We start from the raw sequence: 27,407 nt of genomic DNA on the forward strand, positions 1-27,407 counted from the left end.
ATCTTACTTTTTCTTTGCCCGTGAGTGCTTCCTCCAAATTCCTCCCTCCAAATATTTACTATTATTGCTAGTAAAAAAGAAAAGACCTTTTATTGATTTGAGCAATGAAAGTGATACGATGAGTGTGAGTGTTATGCCGAGCTCGTGTGGTTTTGTTCTCAGGTGATTTGCTCCCTGCCGACGGAGTGTTGATCCAAGGCAACGACCTGAAGATTGACGAGTCGTCGCTGACCGGAGAGTCTGATCACGTGAAGAAGGCCGCAGATAAAGACCCCATGTTGTTGTCTGGTATGTCAAAGAGCTGACAAATCGAATCCAATTTTTACATACCAATGTTCAAATGTCAGCGTTTCCTCAAAAAAAAAGAGAAAAGCCAACTAGAATGTTTCCGTGTTATTTGAGGTTAATCCAAAGTACATTAATTGGTCGGTGTTCAGTTGCACTAAATCTTTCTTTTTATATCTTGCATTCCCTCCAAACACATTTAATGTGCTATCTTGGCATGAAATCAAACAAAGGAAAAATAGTTGTTCGTTATAATTTCAAGGCTGACACTCTTCCCCTTTACGAGATGTTAACTTATCTCCCGGGCATTTTAAAGGTTTGCTGCATCAGATAAATCACATTCTGTATCTTTAGGAGTTTCACAATATCTCTGATTAAATAAAAAAAGGTGGATTAATCCCCCACTCCTCCGTGGATAATTAGCTGTGTGCCGTTTTGCCGCCTTCATTAATTAGCCTCAAATTCACCCAAATTCTTCCAAAGGTTAATCAGGGTCGTGTTGTGTGCGTGCTCTTATAGTTTTTGACCAATTATCATAATTGTCACCTATATTTCAACTGTAGCTCTATAGATAAATGTAAAGCCAGTGTAATCTGACAATAGGAATTGAATATGGTTTATCATATTACTATTATAAATATCTGGCCATTTTATTACTTTTTTTACCTTTGTTTGCTGATTGGCTGTTTAATGACCAACATACTTCTTATAGTGAGGCATCCATTTTGACTTACATTTATATGTTACTAAATATTTTTCCCGACTGCAGGATACAAATGATAATAACAGCAATTTTAAAACATACTTTTGCAAACAGGGCAAAAAAAAAATCTCTTACTTCCAGGGACCCATGTGATGGAAGGCTCGGGGCGCATGGTGGTGACCGCGGTGGGCGTCAACTCTCAGACTGGAATTATCTTCACCCTGCTCGGCGCTGGCGTGGAGGAAGAGGAGAAGAAAGAAAAGAAAGGCAAGCTATTCATACTATTTTGAGTTATTTGAGTAGAATTAATAAACATGACTTATTTGTTTTCTATGGGTTAATATTCTCCCACACAAAAAAACATTTGTGTCCACAAAATCGTATGCTTGGCTGGTGAGGTGCACCTCACCTCACCTCAGGAAATGTCTTGTCCTTTACTTTGTCTCATTGTTGCACATTTACCTTGAAGGAGACGCAGTGGAAGACGGACACCAGAACACAGGTAGAGCATCCTCTTTGTTTCAACACTGTGGCTGCCACTTTCAATTCCTTTGACCTTTACTCTAATAATCAGCTGCAAGTTACTTCAATATTTGTCCTCAATAAGAAAAAAAAATTCTTATGCGGAGTCTTTATAATTAGTTCAAAGTCATTTAAACTATGCAGCATCCAGAGGTAGTCCGATAGTTAGTCAGTTAGCGACTCAATTGGTTAGTCAATCAGTGACTGAGTTTTTCAGTTTGTTAGTAAGCCAGACAATCAGGTGACAGTCATATACAATCGGTTTATCAGTTAGTTGGTCAGTTAGTGAATTGATCAGTTCGTCCCTTAATTACTTTGTTGATTGGCTAGTCAGTCAGCCAGTTAGTTACTTGGATAGCCTGTCACTCACTGAATAACTTTGTTGGTCAGTTGCTCAATCAAGTGAATGAGTCACTTACGTAAGTTACTCGGGAAGTCAGTCGGTCATTTAGTCAGTTAGTTGCTTCAGTGCAAGTTAGTGTGTGGGTTAATCAGACAGTTATTTATTTAGTTGCTCAGACAGTGATTAGTCAGTAAGTCAGTTAGTTACTTAAGCATTTCTCCATTTGGGTTGTGGGTTAGTCATCCATTCCATTCAATAGTTCTTTAAGTCTTGGACCGAGCTTAACATTTCTATAATCACTATGATAAAATTACAAAGGAGTCGGTTGTCAATAAACATTGCATTCATGCCTTTCTATTGAAATTTTTTCAAGAGCACCTATTGTATATATATATTTTTTTTACATTTAAGTTAAAAGCACAGCACTTTTATCCTCCATTTTCTCATATACAATATATTTTACCTTCAAACTTTTAGGACAATTAGTAAAGATTTTTGAAACCCTCCTGGAAAAATCGCTGAGTGCTGCATTGCAATTACTTCCTAATTGGATCATAAAGGAAATAGGAAATGACCACAACTAATGACAAAATAAACTTGTTTTTGTGAGCAGTAAAGTCATTCACGTGGAAAAAAATCTCCTTGAGGCGTCACTATAAGCTCATTTTCTTTTACTTTCCAAAGTTTACATGGCAGCTGCCCAACAAATAAAATGCCTGCGAGATCTATTGCGCAATATTTTTCCTTTCACAGTAAGTTGAGCTATGCCGATTCCTTTCCATAAATATGTTTAGACATATGTTGCATCTGTCCAATGTTACACTTTCAATATTACGAATGATAAACACACCACATGTTAAATTAGCATGACAGACTAAATAAAGATGTTGAAAATGTTGACTGTCTTATAACCATGTTGTTTCTGTTCACTGTTTGTTCTGATGCGTGTGTCCATTTGTGTTGGGCTTCCATTGTTACTGGCTAGACTGCTCGCATCCCCCCATCCACCCCATTGCCACTATTGCCACGGATGGGGCGGCGGGCTTTAACGCCCCAGGCAGTGCCAACCTTATTAATGGTAGGTTGACAAAACCTCTGATTCTCTTTCTGTCGTTATCTTTGCCTCCATCCACCGCCTCGTACTCGCTGCTTGGCTTTTTTAATTGCTACCATTTTTTTCCCCCCACAGTCTGGCCTTGTACTGTCACTTAGTGTCAACATTGATGATTCGGATTTTGTTCATTGTCGTTCGTCTCCTAAAAGGATTTTGGTGGTGGTTGGGTTGCTTAGAGAGTAACACTGATGAGTTTGGTCACTGGGATGAAATGTTGGTGTTCAAATCTCAGTCAGGGTTCCTCGGCAAGCCTTTAAAATGCCATTTTCCAATTTCCAACCAGTGCTGCCTCCAATCCTGAATAAAAATGAAATGGATGAGGAAAGCCATCTGATATAAAAACGGTGCCATTAAAAGCCTGCTCGAATTTTCATTAAATTATGCTTTCTTTTTTAAAAGTTACTATTGAATATTTATTATTATTGAAGAGAGTGCAATTATACTAAAATTATATTATTATCTTATCTTAGCATATACCTTCATATGAAAAGAAATACAATTTTAGTCTCAGCATCAAATGAGGATCTGGCTGCTCGAATTTTCATTAAATTATGCTTCCATTTTTCAAAGTTACTATTAAATATTTATTGTAATTGAAGAGAGTGCAATTTCATTGAAATTATATTATTATCTTATCTTAGCATATATCTTCATATAAAAAGAAATAAAATGTTAGTCTCAGCATCAAATGAGAATCTGCCTGACAAAAATCATACAAGAGCTGTCGTCTTTATTTACTTTAGTGCAAATCCCTCTCTTTGAGGTTTTTGCTGGTACATGATGAAATAAAAGATGAACTCCTTTCACGGTGGCACCGCGGCGTCTCCAAGGAGACGGGCGCAAACGCGGAGCCTGTGCTCGACACAGCTGGGCGGTTATTTGTACTGTGACGGCGACCTTGCAGCGTCCCGGGATGCAGCCGTTTGTCATCCTCGCTGCAACTCTGGCGTCTGCTGTGCAAATCAAAGACTTTCCAGCCGTGTGGACTGCTCCAGCATACCTGTCTGGTGATATTTAAAAAAAATCTGTCTTCATTTTTTGACAATTAGTGCTCGTCACTGTAATTCGAGCACAGGGTAGATAAATGACATCTACAATGCAGTGCTCAAGCGCCAACGTTACAGACAACCGGCAAACATAAGCAAGACATATTTTTAAATTAAACTTCTTTCGTTGAGCTAGCAACAATCCACTGACAAATTAAATTCTCTGTCCGCAAACTTAAGTTTTGATTTCTTTTTCCCCTTCTTATGTAACGTCACTGTGTGGGAGGCTTTTTTTTTCTTTCAGGCTCTCTCTACCCTACCTACCTCCCTCCCTCCCTTCTTCGCATATTCATTCTGCTTGACTTTGAGTCTGTGATGCTGCATGCATAAACACTTTTGTCTCCATCGTGCGCTGTGGAAACAATCTTGTGTTCAATGTCAAATGCTACACGATATGTTTTAGCCTGTTTAGTTTGTCGGATGAACAAGTGTTAGTAAGAACCATCCAGAACCTTTCAACTGATGGTGGTCACACACACTGATATGGGATGGCTTTCCACTAATCCAATTGTACGAACAGAACTTTTATTTTTTTTTAGATTAGAACGATTAAGTTGTTTAAGGGAAAATTATACAGAGCTGCAGCAGTCAGACACTTTTTTGCTAGTCACACAGTGCTATTGGATGACCTTCCCTGCATTTCAACCCGGCCAATTTAGTTGTGTTGGACACTCGAGAACAAACGGCGAGTTGATCCAATGAGTGAAAAACCTTTGGTGCTGCAAACACAGCCTGAACTTCAATTTCTTTTTTTTTTAAAGCGAGATTTTTTTTTTTTTTTTAAATCGTGCAATCCAGCCCACTCACATATCACTTTCTATGTTGCAAAGATGTATTAAAAGTCATTTTCTTGTTTCCCTATATTTGTTTTATCTGTTTTCATTTTTTTGCTGGGTGGGGTTTCCCCTCACTGTTTTCTATTTTGTCCATGTGATGATTCTGTTGACATGTCTGCCTTGGTTATCTTTGTTGTTACTGTCTTGTATGTGTCCATCGTAGGTAAAATGCAAGATGGCAATATGGAGAGCAACCAGATTAAAGGTAACCAGACCACATCTCTCCCTTTGTACTTCCCCCACTCCTACTCCTACTCCTCTCCTCCCGCTCTCCGGTGTGCAGTATAAGCTGTGGGTCAAATGCAGGTTACATTCGTCTCCACGAGGAATGCGCACTTCTAATGCAGAAAAGGATCCTGTGGAATTACCTCACCTAGACAATTAAGAGTTGGGCTGTATCAGAGCCCATGTTTGTCCTTTGTTTAACCTGGAGTCTTATTAGGTTAGCATACAAACTCCCCCCCTCCCTTCCCTTCCCTCCCCTCCACTTCCTTTCCCACCGCTGCGTCTGCCACTGCTGTGTTGTCTTGTTGTTGTTCTTGTTGTGCTTCTTGTTGTTGACATGTTGTGGTAACGAGAGCAGCCTGGGTAATGTGATCAGGTCATCCAGGTAATTGAAAACGTTCAGAATCCTGATAATGTGCTCCAGTTGCACATTATGCCTTTTTTCCCCCACTGTTCATTTGTTGTTCATTAATTGCAAATGGTTTTAGCATTACATACTTAAAGAGGCTCAGAAAACACATATGCCCTTTAAATGAGTACGCAAAGATGACGTACAGTGGTCCTGCCTCATGGATTTCGGTATTGGGGACTCAGTGCTGGTGGCCTGCAACTGCGGTCTCTGATCTTATCCTGGTGTGGACGGCTCTGTGAGATAAAGTTTCTTCACAAAATGTTCCATACCTAGCCTCAGGTGCTTAGGTCATCCGTTGCTCTTGTATTTTTTATTCTTTGTATCCTTGTGGGTGGGAGATGAGCGTTTTATTATTGAAGCACTGAGTTGGGTGGTTCTCAGAAAGTATGGTCCAATGTTGACACTATGAATTTGATATTTTTTAACAAGGCTAAATCTAGGCTCTCTCTCTTTATATGGTTGACTTTGATCAATGATACTTGAGACTCCCATGTAATAGTGGACACTTTAATCTCTCGTTTAGTCGTTTACACTTTAGGCTTTCATTTGACAATTGAAACTTTTTGATGCTTTATGCATGTAGCATAGTTGAATCTCTGCTGTCATGATGTAGTTGATGCTACTTTTTGTTTGCGTCTCTAGGCTCATGATGCAATTAATACTTTCAGCTCTCATGCTGCCGTTGACTATGTAGGTTCTCTATTGTAGTTGACACTATAAGATCATTATAGTTTTATTTATGTAAATATATATATTTTTTTCAAATCTGTTTCGTATTGGAAGAAACTGCTATTAAAAACCTAGTCAGTGGTCTTTTTGCATTTGTATGGAATCTCAAATCCAATCCTGGACCTTATTCAACTATATTTTTGTGTGTTGGTCTACGTGGTGGGATTGATCATGTTCTTTCGAAAGGAAGCTGCACACTAATTACCCCCTGTTTTGATTTCTCCTTGGTAAACCCTGACTTTCTTCTGAACTTTTATTCCGTGCCCTATACCCACCATTCCTGACGCTGCTTCTCGCTGTGGCTTTGTGCTCTTTGCAGTCAAGAAGCAGGATGGCGCGGCGGCTATGGAGATGCAGCCTCTTAAAAGCGCAGAGGGTGGCGAGGAGGAGAAGGAGCGGAAAAAGGTGTCCATTCCTAAGAAGGAGAAGTCGGTGCTGCAAGGGAAGCTCACCAAGCTGGCTGTACAGATTGGCAAAGCAGGTAAAGTCTAACAATTTAGAATCACAATCAAAGAATCAAGTTGGAAATTAGGATTTTTTTTTTCTAATCTTTTACTATCACTTTTTTGTGCCTCATTAAAATAAATGTATTGTTAAATTATAGCATCATACACACAATTCAATTTTGGTTCTATTTGTTTTTTTTTTCAAAATTAATTCAGTAAAAAAATATTTTTATTCATTTATTTAATTAATATATTTATGAATTTTTAAATATTTTCCTGTCGTTTTAGTCACTCATGTAATTCGTTTATATTTATTAAAATGACCTCATGCCATGTTTAGGGGTCATAGCGCCACTTTTTTCTTTGGCACACACTTGACAACCTGCTAACAGGTTTTCTCATTGAGTTTTCAAAAATACTCTTGTGCATGTGGACCTGCATGATACAAGTTTGGGTGTGAAGGAGTGTGTGTGTGTGTGCGTGCGTGTATTGGCAGGCACTTTTAGCACAATCTACATGCCCACATCGTGGGTGTTCTCTCTGCTGCAATGGCATGTAACACACATGCATTTATTTTAGCTAAGCACTAAAAGTATTTTGGAAGCACTATTTTTGTAAACAACCTCATCCGAAAATTCCTCAAAGAAAATCCTTGTTGTCATAGCGACACCGTTACATCAGCCGGTCGGCGTGAGTGACGGAATGAGGACGTGGTGTCAGAACAATGCAATGCTGCGGATGGATTAGCATATACTTGGATCATCAGGTGCTCTCGACGCAGACTGTGTGGACTTTGTTCACTGCAGGAGCTTGTGATTGCCTTTATGCTTTATGTTACTATCGCGTCGCCGTGCACTCTGTCTGACACCCCAGCTAAGCACCATTTAAAGCTTTGCGAGGTGACTTAGGGTTCAACGCCGGGCAGAGAAAAATACTTTCTAGCAGGACATAAAGCGTCGCATAGCTGCAATTAATTCTGGTAAACACCATTAATGTTGGTCATATCTTGCCGGACAAGCAGAAATTGCATCGAGTAGATGGATGTAATGCGGTACACAAAGTCTTCCCACAAAAAAGACAAGCTGTTGTAGCCACAAACAATTCCCAAGAACTGGGCACGATAGCATAAATTGCAACAATAACATATATATCATGGATATGCATTATAATACACCCGATTGTGCAGGTGTGCAGTGTCAATTCTTTTTCTTTCCTCAAACAAGCTGCTTGCTTGCTCGATAGGGGGAAAAAAATATTGATTCCCACCAAAGGGAATCGCTCACATTTGTCGACTGAGTTTAATCCAAATACAAAGACTGATTAAAGCGCTTCTAGTAGTTGACCTTCCGAATGGGCGACTAAGCAAGATTAGGTTTGAATGATTACGCTTTATATTTACTTGCTGCCTGGAGGCGCCATGATTAATGTCCATATATCCAGATACTGCTGTAGATATTATGTTTTAGTACAACCTGTTTTCCATTGAAATTGTTGTGTGCAGATAATATTTCTATTTATTTAGAAAAAGAATGATCATCAAATTATCTGTTCTGTATATTTGGGCATTCAAAGTAGGATTTTTAAATTCGGGTTTCAAGACAGCGTTTTAACGACAGTGGGTTGTGGTATATTTTCCCAGGTTTGCTCATGTCGGCCATCACAGTCATCATCCTGGTGTTGTATTTCGCCATCGACGCCTTTGTCATCCAGAAGCGTCCTTGGCTGCCCGAATGCACGCCCATCTACATCCAGTACTTCGTCAAGTTCTTCATCATCGGCGTGACCGTGCTGGTGGTCGCCGTGCCCGAAGGTTTGCCACTGGCCGTCACCATCTCTCTGGCCTACTCCGTTAAGGTGATGACCGGCACTACTGCACCTTTTCAATAATTTGCCTTTGTATGACAGTTTTTGTTTCGATTAACAGAAAATGATGAAGGACAACAACCTCGTGCGTCATCTGGACGCGTGCGAGACGATGGGCAACGCCACCGCCATCTGCTCCGACAAGACGGGCACGCTCACCACCAACCGTATGACGGCGGTGCAGTGTTACATCGGCGACGTGCACTACAAGGAGATCCCCGAGCCGGGGGTCCTGCCTCCCAAATCGCTGGACCTGCTTGTCAATTCCATCTCCATCAACAGCGCCTACACCACTAAAATTCTCGTAAGTTAAGCATTTTAGTCTCTCTACTATATATTAATGCTATAGAATGAAATTATATATATATAATTGATTGGTAATGTCATTTAGTTGTGTTTACAATAGACTCCTGATGTTTGATGTGGACTTTTTTTCTAAGAAGACTTGACCAAATGATTATTTTTGCAATGCACACTATCCGTCTTTCCTCTTCATCTGATGGAAGAGAAAAACTTTCATGCCGCGCTTCCACCGACACCTTGGAGATATGAAGGCAGTCAAGCAGTTAGTGTCCTTGGCTGCCTTTTTACATGCAGTAGGCATCGCTCAAACTTGTCACCTTGAGAGCCCTTGTGTCATTTTACTCTAATCTGATATTCAAAATGTAGCAGACTGAAGTTGGATCCAATCTGTCCGAGTGCAGCAGACGGCAGATTGGTGCTGGGGAGAACTTGAGAGATGGAGTCGGATTCAAAATCGAAAAGCAGTTTGCATAAAAAAAAAAAAAACCATCTTCGGTTCATCCACTTATCCTGCACGTCATGCTGTCCCTTCAAAATGCTTCCCATGCGCTCCAAAACAGTCTACAAAACTGGTGGGACTGAAAAAGCTACTAGCTGACCATGCTAAATGCACGCAATTGCCATAATCAGAAATAGTAAAAACATTTCTTTTCCTCAGCCTACATGCGTGTGTGTGAACAAAAAGACGCTGTAAAACGCTTTGAGCACATCCGATAAAAAAAATAAATCTCCACCTATTTAACCATTCACGAGCACAGGCGTGATCATCCATCCATGCAAGCATGCATTAACACGCATACATGCATAAATATGGATGCATTCTTTCTTTAGTAGCTTTTGAATGAAGACAAAAAGCAAAGCATGCAATTAAGGAAGGAAGTTCATCCTGGGAGCTGAATAAGGAGACATTTCAGAGCAATATTTAGCTCTTGACGCCCCCACCGCTCCCTCAGCGCGCCGCCAGCCCTGCAGTATGTTAGCCGCTGTGTTCTTATATAAGAGGCCAATCCACTGAGATGCCAAGATGGCTCTGGAAGTCTTTGATGGCCATTGCACACAGCGGCGGCAGCACAAAGGAAAAGAATGCAGCATAGAATTTTCATATCCTTACCGCTGCTATGTCTTCATAATCCAGCCACTATGAGGCCTCAGGTTCCGGAGATGAATGAATGAATAGAGATGCATCTTCTGTAGCAAGGGGTTAGCACACACTCAATACATTATTTACACACACACTGTACAACAATGAAGTGTGTGGAAAGGTTGTGGCCAAAACACACCTACACAAACATTGACACAATGGCTCAAAGATTTTGAATACTAAGATAATTGCAATTTTTTTGCCCCTCTCAATATTATTTTCCAAGGTGATGTTCCCATGTATATATTTTTTTTAACAAACTCAAGCAATCATTTATTTTTATTCCAATCAAAACACATCAGCTTTATTATACATAAATATTTGGGCCTCTTAGTTGAGTCTTATTCAGTGCGCTGTGATTGGCTATTGAGGTCAAACTAGTCCCTGCCTGTTACCCAAAGTCAGTTGGGAATGCTTCAGCTCAGCCACACCCCAAAAGTGAAGATAAGACGATTTACTGCTCTGTATTCCAATATAAAATACAACTTTTTTTTTTCCTCCCCACCAGCATGTGCTCTGAGAAAAATTACCACTGATGGTGATAAATGGCATAACAGAACAACAGAAAAAAAGCCACAATGTGTTTTCTATTATGAAGCATTGCTCATTTTGGCTCAGCACGGAGGTTCATTTAGGCTCCATTTGTCATCTGGAGTGTCTCGTAAATGAAAGCCACCCTCGCATAGTAATTAACATAGTTTGCTCATCATCCCTTCTTTTAAGAATTTGCAGCCCTCCTTCCCATCAGAGTTGACGGCACGTCATCGTTATATTGAGACTTTTATGAGAGCTTAACAGCATCTCCGTTTTTTTTTTATTCCACTCTTCCACTGATCGTTTTTCTGGGCTGACCGGTGCCACTGGTGATATAATTTTTAATATGCGCGATTATGATATGGAAGCCCACGCCAGTATTACTTATCCACGGTTTGTTTGGCGATAATCAGTCGAGCCTAAAGGAAAAGTAAACAGACCTCTTTCATGAAATCGGGCCAGTCCAGATATTCTTCAGTAGAATGGCAAGAGATATTCTCATGATTGGCCCGCAGGGACCAAACCGCCTCTTCACAGTGAAAGTGATATTTATATCGTTGTCTTTTTGCTCTTTTTACGCACAATCTGATTCCACTTATATTTTACAAGTATCTCTTGAGAGGTTATTTTTGACTGCACTAAAGGGAAATGTTTGGACACAGAGCACGTGAAGAATACAGTGATGTGTTTTTTGTGACAGGGTTTTATTTTTTAACCGTTAAGAGATCCTAATGACATTTGTGCCACTCTTTTTTTTTTTGCTTCAAGGCCACATAGTCCGTGTTGAATAATTGTTGGTTTTTTTTTACCGACTGTATTTTCCAACATATGTAGTATCCATCATTATTTAAATAGCACAGAAGAAAATGGAAAATAACACAGAATGCACAGAAAAAAATACTGTTAACCTATAAAATGTATTTAAAATTTTTGTGATTTTTAAAATACATATTCTTTTTTTGTTGAATTAATATTTTTAGTTTTTTTACTGTAGGCATTTTAAAAGGTTTAGTTTATTTTAAATATTTTTATGAGTGTTGTTAAATACTAATTCAATTTAATTCCAAATCAGTTGTACTTACGTTTTTAACGCACGACTTCTTTTTTATTTGTTTTGTTTGCATTTTAGATTTTTTCAAAGCGTTTTATTACACTTTATATATTTTATTTTTATAGGACCCATTTACCTTGCCCTGATAAAGTAGTGTCTCAAATGAGAAGGACATAGTGGGAAGAGAGAGCAGGAAATGAAGAACTGGAGCAAAGAGAGGCAGACAAGATGGTGACATGATACTGTGAGAGCGGAGGAGGATTTGTAAGACTGCACTCGAGTGACAAGTGTCTTCATCATGGACCGCGAGAGCGCTTCGGTGCCCTCCAGCACACCTCCGGGCTTCAGCCCAGTTGGCCTGTACAGCTCACGCGAAGAAGCGCGAGTGTATCATATACACGAGAGGGATGGGGTGGAAGAGAAAGGGTTAGAGGGGAATTGAAGAAGGTCATTGAGAGGGAGGGGTATAGATCACCAAGGCGAAAGAAAAGAAGTGCAAGGAACAGGAGGCAAGGAAATGAACAGGAAGTGAAGTTGCCAGCTCTCCTTTTGGCATATGTCTTTGCCCGCGGGGACACCCGAAGACCAGGGAGAGGGCAGCTGGTCCTCAGCCCGAGCGGGCCCCGAAACTTGCCAACGGCAGCAAAACCGTGCCAACGTTGGTCTCTCGGTGACAGAAAGGAAGTCGCGTCATTCTTCAACCTTAGCGAAATCTCACCCGCCTTAACTGCCGGGAAGACTTTTTTTGAACTCCATTCTGTTGTGTTTTTACTCAGGATCAGAAAAATCTACAAATGAATCTCAAATCAATAAACACACCAAAACACCGGCACAACACTGGAATTTGCGCATTGTGAAAACTTTAGTGTGATTAAATGCTTTTTTTAATGATTTATTTGTCGATAATGAATTAAATAAACTTCAGACCTAGTTAAAGGTAAGGTACCGTAATAAAATCCAGCAAGATAACTGGACCTCGGTATAGAGAAAAGATTGAGCCACTTCTACAAAGAGCAATTCAATATTTGGACTTCCCGCATAGGAATAATAAATGTTGATTCATTTCGCTGCGGCCATATTTACATGGCTGTCTCTCAGCGGCTGGCACCAGCCGAGGAGCTCCAGCTGAGAGGGGAACAAAAGAAATCACATAAAGTGTTTTCAGTGATTAAAATTCCAATCACTTTTATCTCGCTACGATTCGTGTTTAGCTGTGTGGCACGTTGAACATCACTGTGAGTATGTGGTGAGAAAAACGAAAAACAAATGAAGACTCTCGTAATTGATCGATATTGACATCAGTGAGCTGCTGTCTGTCTTTGGCTAATGAGCAAATGGAATAATTGTCTTCATCCAGTCTGGCTGCTTCATGGAACAGATTGCAAAATCACTTTGCAGTACAAGTGGTAGAATATTGCACGAGTTGGACTACATTCTTTGACAGACAAGTCCATCTGGCTTCTTCTCTTTAGTGGGCTTCTGTTGCCTCAGGCATTCACTAAGCAGCTCGTCCAGGGGGGGCATCATCTTGAAGTATTCTTGGAAACTTGTTCCTTCTGGATGGTGCCGGTCATGCTCACTGGCCCACGGCCCCTGACTTTCCGTTTTGTGTACAACCGAGGGATTGCGATGATAGAAATGGATATGGATGTTGATTCAGAGAATCAATTTACGTTCTTGGTATAGAGTTTGATATAATCGATGTCGAGGAGATGGTTGATTGCTATTCTACTTCTGAATTGGTGAATAAGCCACTGATATGATCTGCCTGAATATAAAAAACGCAAGTGGCTCGAAATGGATCAGAAATGTATAATTGATTGCAAAATATAAAGCAATGACTTGATTTTGTTTGTAGTATTTTCCAATTTCCACTAAACAATTTTTTGTTTTTGCGGTTACTCGAGTTGCACCTTGAGAATCGTTGATGCACCAAAAAAAAACCCAACAACAACAACCTGGAGAGTGTTGAAGCAGGCCTTCCTTATGATAAATGAGTGCGAATGCACATTGCTCGCTATCCTGATGTGATCTTGAGATGAGTGAATGTGCTTGCTTTAAGACGTCAGTAAAGTATGTGGGATGTTGACATTGATGAGATTTGAGTTTTGACGCTGGCTGAAAGGGAACTTGTTGTATAAGAGGACAGATATTTCTTTTTTGTGTCAGCTTTTCCTTTTAGTAACTGCGAGATTAATGCGAGCTTCGTGACAAAAAGACATGTTCAGACATTGCTTCGATGTGATAATACAGAAGGTCGACTGCTTGCCTGGGAAAAAAAAGAGCAGGTTCATTTGATTTTATCTCACAACACAAACACTCATAACCTTTCTCATGCGTCTGCTTTTGCAGCCCCCGGATAAGGAAGGCGGTCTGCCGAAACAGGTGGGCAACAAGACGGAGTGTGGCCTGCTGGGATTGGTACTGGGCCTGAAGCGAGATTACCAGCCAATCAGGAACCAGATCCCAGAGGAGAAACTCTACAAAGTGTATACTTTCAACTCGGTGCGGAAGTCCATGAGCACTGTCATCAAATTGGCCGACGGGGGTTTCCGCATGTACAGCAAGGGAGCGTCTGAGATCGTCCTAAAAAAGTAAGATTATTTACTCAAATGCAGATGGGATGAATGAATAGTGACTAATTGGGGTACATATATATTAGAGAGGCAGTCACTAGTTTACAAATAGTATATCATATGAAAGGTTTTGGTAGACTTGATTCTTAAATCCTATAGATGCAGCCAAATTCTGAACGAGGTGGGCGAGCCTCGGGTTTTCCGTCCACGGGACAAGGACGAGATGGTGAAGAAGGTGATCGAGCCCATGGCCTGCGACGGCCTGAGGACCATCTGCGTGGCATATCGCGATTTCTCCAGCGACCCCGAACCTAACTGGGATGACGAAAACAACATCCTCAGCAACCTCACGGCCATTTGCGTCGTCGGGATCGAAGACCCCGTCAGGCCAGAGGTAGGATGGGTTTTGGGATTTGTTGCTAGTAAAATCTCTTTGCTATTGTTTTGTTTATAAGGTAAGACTTGTACTGGGACTAGGATCAGCACCTTAATATTTCAATATGCCGAAATGAATTTGTTATCTGGTACCGAAATGACCTTTACTGGAAATTATTTATTTCCTCGGCCTGCTCGTCCACAAGTCTGTCTTCCGTCTGTCACATTAGTTACTGTACATGTGCCCTTTAGTTACCATGGTTACGGTTCAATCGTATCATCCTTTGAGGCCGCTGGCTTGCATTGTCCTTTGATGTTGTTATCGTTAGCATTGCTTTGCCTTTTGGAAATAAACAGAAATACAGAATACATAAGAAAAAAAACCCGGAGCTTTTAAACCAGTGGGATGTCCTTAAATCAGCTGCAACAAAAGATGCTTAAAGAGGACACCACAATCATCAAAATGAAAAATGTTGCCCTTGTTCCTCTTGTAAAATGGATGCACTGGACAATTGAAATTCTCCCAAGGACATTCTTAAATGGAGAGTTTAAGACAGTATTCTTTGATAATATTTGCAGCATTTAGACTAAAAGTACCTGTTTTTTTGCATATTTATATTTATTAGCTGGGATCCAACCGTATACTGCCACTTACAGATGTATTCATCAAGTACGTTTTTAAGGGGAAGGCGTGGAAGGTCATGTTCAATAGCTAACTTGAAAAAAATAATAATAATCAATAATGGGACCACCATCAGCCACATACATCAAAGTCTTCACTCACACCAACCTCCCAACCAAGTTAAAGCCTCAGATGTTGTGTGATGCAATAGATGACACGATGAGCTGCCCAAGCAGTGGAATAGGCAGATCGCTTCCTTCTACATCAAGCATTACCGTGATCCACTTTTGAACAAAACACGCTTACTCCAAATTGGTTAACCTATGTCAAGCCACTCATGCTTAAAAAAAATTATCTAGACTTTCAATCTTGCGACTGGATTGTTTGCTCCATTACCAAAATCGTGAATATATCTGCACTCTACACCCTTCCATTAATCAGCCTTAGAATTGACTGGTGACCAGTGCACTTTTCTTTTTGCCCAATTCATCAGAGTTAGGGCCTAGCCTTTTTTTACATGACCTTGAACAGGATAAGCACTGCACAAAATGGATGTATTTGGATCATATGTCAAGGGCAAAGCAATCTGCGGTGTCGAGTTGTTTACAAAAGACTTGGTCTTACCAGAAGCAGAACTGTGCTTGAAGGAAATATCTGTATGACCTGGTTTGGCATCTCTCGTGCAGGTACAGGACAGCCATGTTGAATTATTCAGCCTCTTTTTCTTTTCATCCTGTTTGCGAACACCCCGCCACTCTCTCTCTTGCTCGTCTTCTTTTTCAATTAGAGCAATTGTAGGGAGCTTGTTTTGATGACCGGCTAGTCTGGAGGGCTGCCCGAGATGGGGGAGGAGAGGAGAAAACCTAAACAGAAAATTTAATAAGAAGAACAACCTCGGGAGATTATGACTATGGTGGCCGAGCTGAGTGTAATTGCTCTTGCAGTAAATCCTTGTTGTGCTTTTTGCTCTAACCGCTTTTTTTTTTCTGATGACCGGCAGACATGAAGATGACAAATCGAGTGCATTACATTGGTTCTTAATTGTTTGCCTGGTTAAATAAAGGTTAAATGAATATAAATAAAAATGTGTTTGTGTACACGAGAGAGGCTTAATTTGGCCTAGTCATGTAATTGTGCTGGTGCATTTCTGTGATTTAAAAAAAAAAGGCAAAAGTATGTGGAACATGCCCAAGTAACTCGCGAGTCAAACGTATGCATCGGTCCGCCTCTGTGTTTGTAGATGTGTGGGTTTGGAGAGCGCAGCTCGCCCACAATGACCTTTGCCAGAGAGGAGGACATGTTGGCATCTCACATGCATCAATCTCCATACATAATATCTCCCAGCGGATCAGCCATGCTCTTCCGCATCACATGCGGGTAGCGGAGAGCTTGCCGCAACAACTACGTGCACTGCATACAGCGCGTAGTGTACTTGTATTTTGGACATTAATTCTGATCTGTCATGTGAAGAGAATGTTCCCACTGGGCCATGTATAAGAAACAAGAAATCCCCAGTAGGCGACTAAAAATGATTATTTTTATTTTATTGTACAAACTGACAGTATCTTAGGCAGCGCAATATTACTTCAGTAGGATATAATAAAATGAAATGAAATCAGGGAGAAGAACAAACTCCTGTGCTTACATCAGAACAAATCCATAAAATAGATTTTTTGGCTGAGTGTAAAAAATCTGTAGAAAAATATGTCTGAATGCTCGTGAAATACATATTGTGACCCTGCACGTCTCTGTTTGTGCACTTCTGCAGGTGCCGGATGCCATTCGGAAGTGCCAGCGCGCGGGCATCACCGTTCGCATGGTGACCGGCGACAACATAAATACGGCTAGGGCCATTGCCATCAAGTGCGGCATTATCCATCCCGGGGAGGACTTCCTCTGCATTGATGGCAAGGAGTTCAACAGGAGGATCCGTAACGAAAAGGGAGAGGTACGCTGCTGCCTGACCTTGGAAGAGTTGACCCTGAGAAAACAAAACATCACTCACTCTATGCGCTTAATTGTGTTCAGGTGGAGCAGGAACGCATTGATAAGGTTTGGCCGAAACTGCGCGTCCTGGCCAGATCCTCCCCGACTGACAAACACACACTGGTTAAAGGTAAACACGCATTTGTCTTGGTGGCATCACTTGTTGCTAGGTGGAATTCACAGGGTAGGGGTGGGTGAATGGTGTGACTAAGGCACAGATACAACAGTCATGTCCATCATGCTGTTTTCTTGGTACGAATTGAAACATACCCACTAAAAAAAAAAAACTTGTCCATTTTGCTCTTAATTGATTTTTAAAACACAGTAAAAAAAAATGGAGATAGGCCACTTAAGTCATTCCCACCATGCTTTTTTTCCTTGGCACAGAAAGGAGTACCCAAAAATCTCCAAGTTCATTTACACTCATAAATTTTCATGGCTCTGCATTAATTATAAAACACCCACAAAGCCAAATAAAATATTTGGCTCGCTGCAGTCATGCCCACCATGCTGTTTCACTGGCACATAAAACAGCACAATTTAAGATTAGGAGCCAAGTTCATTTATACCATGTGACTTTATTCTTATTACAGCCTTGTTCTTGAAATAATTTTTTTATTGAAAACAAAAACATTTTTATTTTTAGTCCAATTGCCATATCTGCACAAATAACATGTTGCTATGTGTGTGACAGGTATTATTGACAGCACCATGGTGGAACAGAGGCAGGTGGTGGCGGTGACAGGCGACGGGACCAATGACGGGCCGGCCCTGAAGAAGGCTGATGTCGGCTTTGCCATGGTAATCAAAACTATTTTCCACCTAGAGATAGAGCGCACCTCACATTTGCAGATGGATCTTCTTCACCTCTCGATATGTGCGGTTGCCTCTGTAAAGATGATGAGCTCCCCCTAGAGGATGTCAGGGGAGACACAACATCACTGCAGCTGATGCCCAAACTATTGTGCCCTTGGCATAATCAGTTTTGTCATAGTGGCACTGAGGCGATTTGTACTGATTCCCCTTGACAAATGTCAGGATACAATCCCTGTCAAAAATGTTTGGTAAAATAATATCCCCACACTCCTCCTCAAGGGCATCGCCGGCACCGACGTGGCCAAGGAGGCGTCCGACATCATCCTGACCGACGACAACTTCAGCAGCATCGTCAAGGCGGTGATGTGGGGCCGCAACGTCTACGACAGCATCTCTAAGTTCCTCCAGTTCCAGCTCACGGTCAACGTGGTCGCCGTCATCGTGGCATTCACAGGCGCCTGCATCACACAGGTACGGACGGAAGAAATAATAAGACTCCTCAGAATGCAGCAGTGCAGTTTTACAGTACTTCATTTGCGCACTTGTCCTTCATAGTCACACTGACTTTCAGCGAGAAGCCGGGTACAATTTGTCCCTGTCGACAGCAGCACGTATAAACAACAATTCACACTCGCATTCGCACTCATTAACAGTTTCAAGTCTTTAATGATCTTCACATGCATGTTTTTGGTATGTGGGAGGAAGCTGTAGTACCTGAAGAAAACCCACACAAGCAGGTGACAGGCCTTATTAAGAGCTTCTTAAAATAGCCCATTTTCCACGACTATGTTTAGCGGGGCACTCATCTGGGGGGCAGCTAAAGCACAAACCGGTCTCAACTTGTGGCTGTTAATCTTAAACAAATGAAGCAAGTCAAACAATTTGTTCTCCATTCTGCCCCTTTAGCCATAAAACAGCATACGTCCTACATTTTACCATATTGAGCCTAATTGATCTATCGATCACATGATCATGTCTAGACTTGGTGGAGGTTTAACGTGCATCTTCTGCTTGTCAGGACTCACCCCTGAAAGCAGTGCAGATGCTTTGGGTCAACCTGATCATGGACACGTTCGCCTCGCTGGCCCTGGCCACCGAGCCCCCCACGGAGTCCCTGCTCAAGAGGAGGCCATACGGACGTAACAAGCCTCTCATCTCCAGCACCATGACCAAGAACATTCTGGGACACGGCGTCTATCAGCTCATCATCATCTTTCTCCTCCTTTTCATCGGTAGGTGCTAAAGCCCTTTTCACACTGCACTTAGGGTTATCGAGTGTTGCTGGGCAGGTGGTCGAATTAATTTGCATATATAGCATGACTTCATACTTTGCTTTCCTCCCACAGGTGAGCAGATCTTTGACATTGACAGCGGGCGCAACGCCCCCCTCCACGCGCCTCCCTCGGAGCACTACACCATCATCTTCAACACCTTCGTCATGATGCAGCTCTTTAATGAGATCAACGCCCGTAAGATACACGGCGAGCGCAACGTCTTTGAAGGCATCTTCAGGAACCCCATCTTCTGCTCCATCGTTTTCGGCACCTTCGCCGTACAGGTAAGTTAGTTATTTCACTATTCTTTGGTAGTCAATTAGAACCAATGCGTGTAAAATTCCTAAACAAATTTTGACAGCATGAATTCATTTGTACACAATATACAAATATTAAACATGTTCCTTTGTGTCCTTGTTATTTTTATTTGTGGTTAGATAATAATTGTACAGTTTGGAGGGAAACCTTTCAGCTGCCAACCTCTGGACCTGGAGAAATGGATGTGGTGTGTTTTCCTCGGCTTGGGGGAACTCGTGTGGGGGCAGGTAACGAACAAAACCCATCACAATTTGTACGCACCAATTCTCAGCGCCCCTATCCATAACAGGGCTCATATTCGGGATTTATCATCTGAAAAATATAATTGTTAAAAATATGCATTTTTGAAGTACGTTTTGAATTTGTAAATTTTTTCTTTTTGCGGACCCCCTGGCCCACTTCAAGGGAAAAAATCCTAGCTCAGGCAGTGGGAGCTAATACACCTTATTGCAAAGCAAATCAGTGTGGATGATTATACTAGCAATCACATTTATTAATTGCATGTAACATCTATGCACGCACACACACGCACACACACACACACACACACACACACAATGTAAACGTCAACATCTCTGCGGGTCTCAGGTGATCGCCACAATACCCAACAGCAAGCTGCGCTTCCTAAGGCGGGCCGGCCAGCTCAGCCACAAGGACGAACACCCAGAGGAGGACGTAAACGAAGATAACGAGGAGATCGACCACGCGGAGAGGGAGCTGAGGAGAGGCCAGATCCTCTGGTTCCGGGGACTCAACCGGATTCAGACTCAGGTGGGGTGCTCACTTACAGTTTTACGCTACACGACATCTCATACCTAGTCTAAATTATGTTCAATGTTTGTTACCCTACTCTGTAATGGAAAATATTTGCTCTCAAGATAAGTTCACAGACACGCGACTCTCGCGTGAACCCACGAGAAGCCCCAAGAAGATGGTCCTTGGATCCTGAGCCCTACAGACCATGATCACTGTGATATTCGAGACAATCTGACTGTTGTGCACTCAATGCTTTCATCTCACTGTGTATGTCGCTTATGGTCCTGGGTAAAGTTATAGCATCGCCATGGTAACACAGGTCGATGTCCTGCAAGGGACCGTAAAGATAATTACAAAAAAAGGTCAGAATACAGGCCTGGTTTGATTTTAACTTTTGAGGACTGCAAAATATAGTATGTTATTAAATTTACAGCTCAACAGATTTTTTGCTTTATTATTAAATAAAAACCTTGTGTCAGGTCCCCAGAATAAAATTGCTCCTCAAAATTAGAAAGTTGCTCCTCAAATGAATTCATGTGAGATTGTCATATGTTACTATAATAATAATAATAATAATAATATAATTATTCACATAAATGTAAAGATAACAAATTTTAGTGAATGAAATTAAGTCAAATTATTATGATTAACTGATTACATTAACTTTGTTGTAGTATTTGCACACCACTCGCCTTTATTTTCCTTAATCTGGTTTAAAGAAAAAAAATCTTTCAGGTTGACAAATCAAATAAAAATACTCAAAATATATATAGTATTTCTATTGCCGGTCAGGCTGAGAAGCTCAAAGCCAGACCCTTCTCCCGAGGTGATGAAACTCCCTGACCTTCAGCCTCGTCTCATCGCAATCAGGACATGTTGTGCTTTGTTGTTGTCTTTGGACTCGCCGCGCTCACCCCAAGCTGCCATTTGTCCTCTCCTGTTCCGCTCTCTACTTCCTGCAGATCGAAGTAGTCAACACCTTCAAGAGCGGCACCTCCTTTCAGGGGGCGGGAGCTCTGAGACGCCAATCGTCCACTACCAGCCAGAACCAGGATGTAACCAATGTTTCTAGTCCTAGTCACGTGTCCTTGTCCAATGCCCTTTCTTCTCCTACAAGCGCTGCTGCTCCGTCTACTGGCCGTGAGTCAGAACTCTGTCAGTCTGCTTGTCTGTCTGCTGGCATTCAGGAACATCAGCCCCGTTATACTAAAAACATGGTGGAGCCTCAAAAGTTCAACACTTTTAAACATAGATGCCTTTACATTTCAGACATCAGCTCAGTGAGCCTGAATCAGTGTTTCGGTGACTAGCGAAATCGGAGAATTATTGCTTTTGCGAGCATGAAATCGTAACAATCTATAATTAAAAAAATATCTCGAGACGATTTCTTGATAACTAAAATACGAAGCAATTTGCGATTAATTGTCAATTAATCAATTAAAGTGACACCTCTACGGCGACTAATTATTCAATAGTTAGATTGATTAAAAGCAGAATGCTAGTACTGGTCTGCTTTTGAGCTAATAAACAAGATAAAGTACGGTCAATGAGGTCATCTGTACTTTGCTAAACATTTTAAAACCACCAAGGAGCTTCCAAAAAGTGTAACTGAAAACCACCTTCACAAATCTTAGTGAGCATTTAAAGGATGTAGTCTTGTCAGTTTTTCAAAGGTAGTTTTGCTCTATTTCATTTGTATGTAACAGTTGTTTTTACACTTGTACGGCAGATCAAATTCTAAAATGTAACCGAAAACACTCCTTTGGTCATTAATATTAGTTTTACAAATAATGGTTTCCACTTTGGAGGTTCCAGTTTCTTTAAACCAATCGGACATATTTTGGTGGGGGTGTAGTCCCTGAAACGTTATTTTTAATTTTCTGCTTTTCTTCTGCTTTTTCTTTGCATATTTCTGTCTTGTTGCTATTCACGCTGGATCTCAAATCTCCTTCCATGCTCTGGTGTACTGTCCTCTCATTGGTCGATGTGTTGTCTGTTTCCTCAGAGTGCTAGGAGCGCGGGACTAAGGGTGATACCCACGGCGTGACATTTCAGGTTGTGAGTTTGTCTCCCTCTGCTCATATTCCCATAAAACCGACAACCCACATGCCCATTCAACCCCACCACCACCTCTCGACCACTACCTATTACCACTGGCATCCCAACTGACCCGTTTATGTCTTGACGGACGCTAACGCAAACTAATTTCACTGATGGTAAACATTCAAGTATGAGCTGCAATGGTTTACTTCATTCAAGGGTCTTGTCTTATTTCATCTAAAAAGAAATCTCGAACATGCTAAACATGTTAGCGGTGAAATAATTTTTTCAATGGTATTAGGTTTAAAAACAATAGTGTCCAGTTTTGTTCTATTTAATCACATAAATCCTGATTGGTGTCAACAGGTGAGAGGAACTATGCTAATGCTAAGATGTGCTACTAATTAGCACTACTCTAATTGATCCTCACTTGGTGATGGTTTATTTGGGGTCCAAAGCAATTATACATTGTGTAAAGATGATACTCTGCTAACTAAAATGCCTTCCTTTGTCAGACATTGCTTTTATTTACTCTTATTCGTATTTTCTCAATTTTACATTAAATGTGAAGCGACCATAAAATGTATTCACCCCCGTCTTGTTGCTTCATGTTGTTGTGTAATTGAGTGTCATGTCACCATGGTTACAGACACATAGGGTACATCGTCTGCAGCCACAGTGACAATTGGCGAATTCAACGTCCCGCCGACTTGGAACACTCCATCGGTGTTACGTGTTAGACATCCTGTCACATGATAGTCTTGATAACACTCGATGACTAGTTATTAACGAGGATCCAAAACTTGACTGATAAATTGATTATACATAGCATATATTATTATAAGGACCCATCATTTAATAGTATCATTAGCATGATCATTATTTTTAAAGTGTAAAAATGTAAACTGCGACAGGTAGTTTTGAATATATTAATATAATAATGATATTGCTTTTACTGTGTTTCCTGCATTTTTTTTTTAATGTATACACATTTTAAAGTGTTTAAAATTATAAACGCTTACTTTAAAATGTAAAGAACTCAACAGGAATTTAAAAAAGTAATCCTGTAATTAGTGTATTACTGTACTATGGTTTTCATTAAATTTGATTTAAAAACTCAACTGAAAATTCGAAATAAACTATTGTGCATTTAATTTTTTTTGTTGAATTATATATGATTTTCAAATATATTTTTAGTAAAAGTATTTTCTGAATACAAATATTACATTTAGTGCAGTGTAGCAAATTATTTTGTAGGGTTTATTTGAGGGGCAAATTCTTCAATATCTTTGCGTCTAAAACGTGAGCGTATTAGTTGTCGTGTGTTACATTTTTTGTTGTTTTTATAATCTGATGCTTTGGGGGGCCTCAAGAACACATTTAAAAAATAACCATAATTTGAAAGATTATACAACATTGCACATTAAACCGTTTCAAAATTAAACTATCCTAATAGACTGATTAAGCTCTTATTTGAATGTTTACCAGTCCATGCATGGAGTTGAGACCGTCAGACCTGATTAAAAGAATAGACATTAAATTAACTATTCTTCCCATCCATGTTTTGTGTCAACTTTCTCTACTTGTTGTCTTGTTGCATGTCGGTTGTGTGAACTTCCCTATTGTCGTCACAGTACATGACGATGTTTGCTCATTATCTCACAACATGCGTGTGCTGTTTGATGTTGCTGTGAGTCGTCTCCTCCTGCACTGCTTGTGTATGTGTGGAATCCATTCCTGCCCTCCTTTTGTTTGGGACCACCCTGTGCTCTATATGTCTACGCAGAGTGTGTGGATGCAGAGTCAGCAGAGTTGGCTCTGGTACTTTTTTGGTTTGGTTTTTAGAGCACCTGATTGGATGGCTCAGTTCTAACCTCCTTCCTCCTTACTGACCTTGTCCACCAGATTTCCTCCAACTTGCATGTGATATTCTCCAGAATTGTATCCCACCGTGTCAGACTATGGCTTCATAGTCGGCTCTCCGCTGCTGTCAGAGTGATTTTAACTCTTTGGATTGATCGACAAATGGCATTTGTGTGTATGACGGGTGGAGCTAAAACTACATTCAATATATTCAGCTGTAATTGACACTGTAAAATAATGTAATGTAACAGTTTTTTTTTTTTTTTTGAGGGCGGGGTCACTCCTCGAAATAGAAGACTTTTCAATTAACATGAGTTTGAATGCGTGTCGGACTCAGCAGCATTTCCGGTTATAAGAGGGTGTGCAAACTTGAGTTGTAAAAGTCTACTGTGTTAGAAACTTCTGTCAGTGAGATGCAATAATAATGAATACAGTGTCAACATTATTTTTGTAAAAATCACTGTTATAAAACATTAGATTGGGCAGATAGTCAGTGTAGAACGTGTGAAAAGAAACCAAATCATTTTTGATGCCGACAGCTGGAGGGTGCCCGGTGGGATACAAAATGGTGGTCGACGACCACGCATTTATTCATTTTATCTATTTTCTTTTTTTTTGTGTGTGAGCATTACGTTGATTAACGTGGCTTGTTTCTAGGTATACAGCACATTGGACTAAAAGCGTATACTTATAACAGGCATTTGTGTCATTTTGTTCTTTTTTTTGTGATTTTTACATTCCTCACAGTTTTCCTTTAGTGCACGTCTCCAACCTGAGTGAACTGTTTAGTGAAAGCACAGCAAAGACCTCCTCCCCTCGCCCTGCCTCCTTATTAACAAGCTTCAATGGAGGAAGTTGATGTGATGTCACAAAGATGAGCCGCCATATTGGTCTTGGGGAAGCAAAGGGGTTTTGGTGATTTCTCTTTTTCAAACAAAACTGTGCAACGTCGTAGCGTTTTTATATAGTCTACTGTGTACGCAGCCAATCTGAGCCTTCCGTGAATCCATGCCAAGACTGTTCGGAACCCGAACATTTTTATTGGAAAATTTAGTGAGTAAAAGGTACTATTCGTAATCCGGGTCATATACGTACAATAATGTACCACTATTTATGTTTATTTTGTATTCATAATAAAAATCACCAAATATAGAAAAATTTAATTCTATGAAAAAAAAAAGTCATTTATGAAACAATGACAGACTGTACTGTTTTCATATATATATTTTTTTTTTACAAATTTTGGGAATATGAAATACAGATGCTAATCACAAAATTTCGCATATGGGGCTTTCAGATAAAATTTCAAAATACAGCTAAAATTCACTTTAACCTTTACATCTGAACTTAATTTGACCTAAAAACATTTGAATGGTATTGTCCAACTGTTGAACATTTTGGCAGAACTTGCTATTCTTTGACAAGGACCTGAATGGAAGAATTCACAACCCATGTTTGATCTGTGAATGTCCCACTTTGCTGGATTCAGCATGAAAAGGAGCAGTAACCTTTTGACCCAACACCAATAAGGCGGCTATGTATTAGCATAATGAGCCGGGATTTCCGACTTCATCCATGAAGGGCTCTCTCCTTCCACATCCCTCCGCGCCCCCGCCGTCCCACATCCTCCTAATCCCCTCATCTGCTCCTCTCCCCCCCACGGCAGATCCGCGTCGTGAACGCATTCCGCAGCTCCCTCTACGAAGGCCTGGAGAAGCCCGACTCCCGCACCTCCATCCACAACTTCATGACGCAGCCCGAGTTTAGGATAGAGGACTCCACGCCCAACATCCCGCTCATCGACGACACGGACGACGACTCGGCTCGCCGAAGGGGGAAGTACTCCAGCCAGCCGACGTCGCCCAACAAGAACAACAACGCAATCGACAGCGGCATCAACCTCACCATCGACACCAGTAAATCGGCGGCATCATCCAGCCCCGCCAGCCCTTTGCACAGCTTGGAGACCAGTCTCTAACCTCATGGTTTCATAACCTTCATCTCTCCTTAAGTAATCGGTACGCACGATCCCCCCCTCCCCCTAAAAAAAAAAAAAAGATTAAGAAAAAGCGAAACGACCATCTTGCATTTGTGGTTGTCTCGCTCTTGCGATGGAGCAAACTGACTGACGACAATGAGGCAGAAGACAAATACTGGAACCATCTCTCTCCTCGTAATTATATTCAGATTAATATTATTGTTATATTATTATTGTCACTCCTGCATGAATGTACATTGCCCGAGTTTTATTTCAAAGGGTTCTACCCCTACACACCCGTTTGGATTCTTTTGCGGTGGACGTGAGGACATCTTTCTCCTCTTCTTCTCCTCCTTCTGCGTGGCATGATCACATGACATTTGATCATGTGACCGGGTGCCAGGGCTCAACTTGCACAGCAGCTTTGCACCTCCACCCCACCACCCATCCAAAAAAGAAAAGAGGAGCGCAAAAATAATACAACGGCGTTTTACGAGCATTTACGGGATTATATTCTATAAATATGAACACATAAATATATTTACAGTAGAGAGAGTTCTATCTTTGTTTGTCGGCATGTTGCCTTGTTCCTGCTTGGAATGGCTCGAAAGTACTTTTGACTTATTTATGTCTTAAAAGAGAATGTAATTTGTTTACAAACCACTTAGAGATATACTTCCTGGTTTCTAGAAGAAGGGACGCCGAAGCTCACATGATGTGTTATTATTGCTGAGGGTTAAAATTAAACGTAAAAAAAAAATAATAAACTGAGGGGGGAAAAATAGGAAAAAAAATGAGCTGGAATTTGCCTGCTATCTTGTGAAATATTGTAGATATTTTTAGAGGATTAACAAACAAAAAGAAACCAAACTGTAATGGTAGTAAATGTGGAATCTTAGTATTATTCTTTTTGATTGTTGGAATGGAGTTGCCTTTGATTTTTTTGTTTTTTTTTTGGTTTTTAAAGAAAGGCCTCCACGGGGACCCGAGGAATAATTCCATCATTCTTTTAGTGCTGCTTCTAACTTTTTATTTCCAGTTTAAAGGTTGCTATGAGGACCTTCAAAATGATCTGCTTGAGTCACATTAGCAAGGGAACATTTATTGACCTCACTGAAATCATTTTAAACAATGTCATTGGGATACATGGTGGTAGTTTTCATTTTTTTATTCATCAAATCCAAATAAATTTCAATGGCTTTCCTCTGTAAGAGAGACTAACATCCACACAGCGCTGTAGGCCATTTTTT

At 40.8% G+C, this 27,407-nt stretch overlaps 1 protein-coding gene across 7 annotated transcripts in view; it reads left to right on the plus strand.

The window, feature by feature from the left end:
- Positions 1-27,407, plus strand: part of atp2b2 (ATPase plasma membrane Ca2+ transporting 2) — a 49,566-nt gene extending 22,159 nt beyond the window's left edge. For 3 of the 7 annotated variants that reach the window (XM_037251331.1, XM_037251333.1, XM_037251332.1), the window contains exons 5-23: positions 163-288; positions 1,130-1,255; positions 1,458-1,490; positions 2,839-2,931; positions 5,013-5,054; positions 6,535-6,696; positions 8,301-8,515; positions 8,586-8,828; positions 13,906-14,147; positions 14,289-14,523; positions 16,895-17,074; positions 17,155-17,242; positions 17,807-17,913; positions 18,208-18,399; positions 18,947-19,160; positions 19,275-19,486; positions 19,640-19,747; positions 20,109-20,291; positions 25,846-27,407. In XM_037251331.1, coding sequence (XP_037107226.1) covers positions 163-288; positions 1,130-1,255; positions 1,458-1,490; positions 2,839-2,931; positions 5,013-5,054; positions 6,535-6,696; positions 8,301-8,515; positions 8,586-8,828; positions 13,906-14,147; positions 14,289-14,523; positions 16,895-17,074; positions 17,155-17,242; positions 17,807-17,913; positions 18,208-18,399; positions 18,947-19,160; positions 19,275-19,486; positions 19,640-19,747; positions 20,109-20,291; positions 25,846-26,157 — 3,113 coding nt within the window. In that variant the 3' untranslated portion in view covers positions 26,158-27,407. Of the gene's footprint in view, positions 1-162; positions 289-1,129; positions 1,256-1,457; positions 1,491-2,838; positions 2,932-5,012; positions 5,055-6,534; positions 6,697-8,300; positions 8,516-8,585; positions 8,829-13,905; positions 14,148-14,288; positions 14,524-16,894; positions 17,075-17,154; positions 17,243-17,806; positions 17,914-18,207; positions 18,400-18,946; positions 19,161-19,274; positions 19,487-19,639; positions 19,748-20,108; positions 20,292-21,238; positions 21,417-22,281; positions 22,335-25,845 lie in introns of all 7 variants that reach the window. The other 4 variants (XM_037251335.1, XM_037251336.1, XM_037251337.1 and 1 more) reach the window with 4 other exon arrangements.

The sequence above is a fragment of the Syngnathus acus genome, chromosome 5, assembly GCF_901709675.1.
Source record: "Syngnathus acus chromosome 5, fSynAcu1.2, whole genome shotgun sequence".
Classification (NCBI taxonomy): domain Eukaryota; kingdom Metazoa; phylum Chordata; class Actinopteri; order Syngnathiformes; family Syngnathidae; genus Syngnathus; species Syngnathus acus.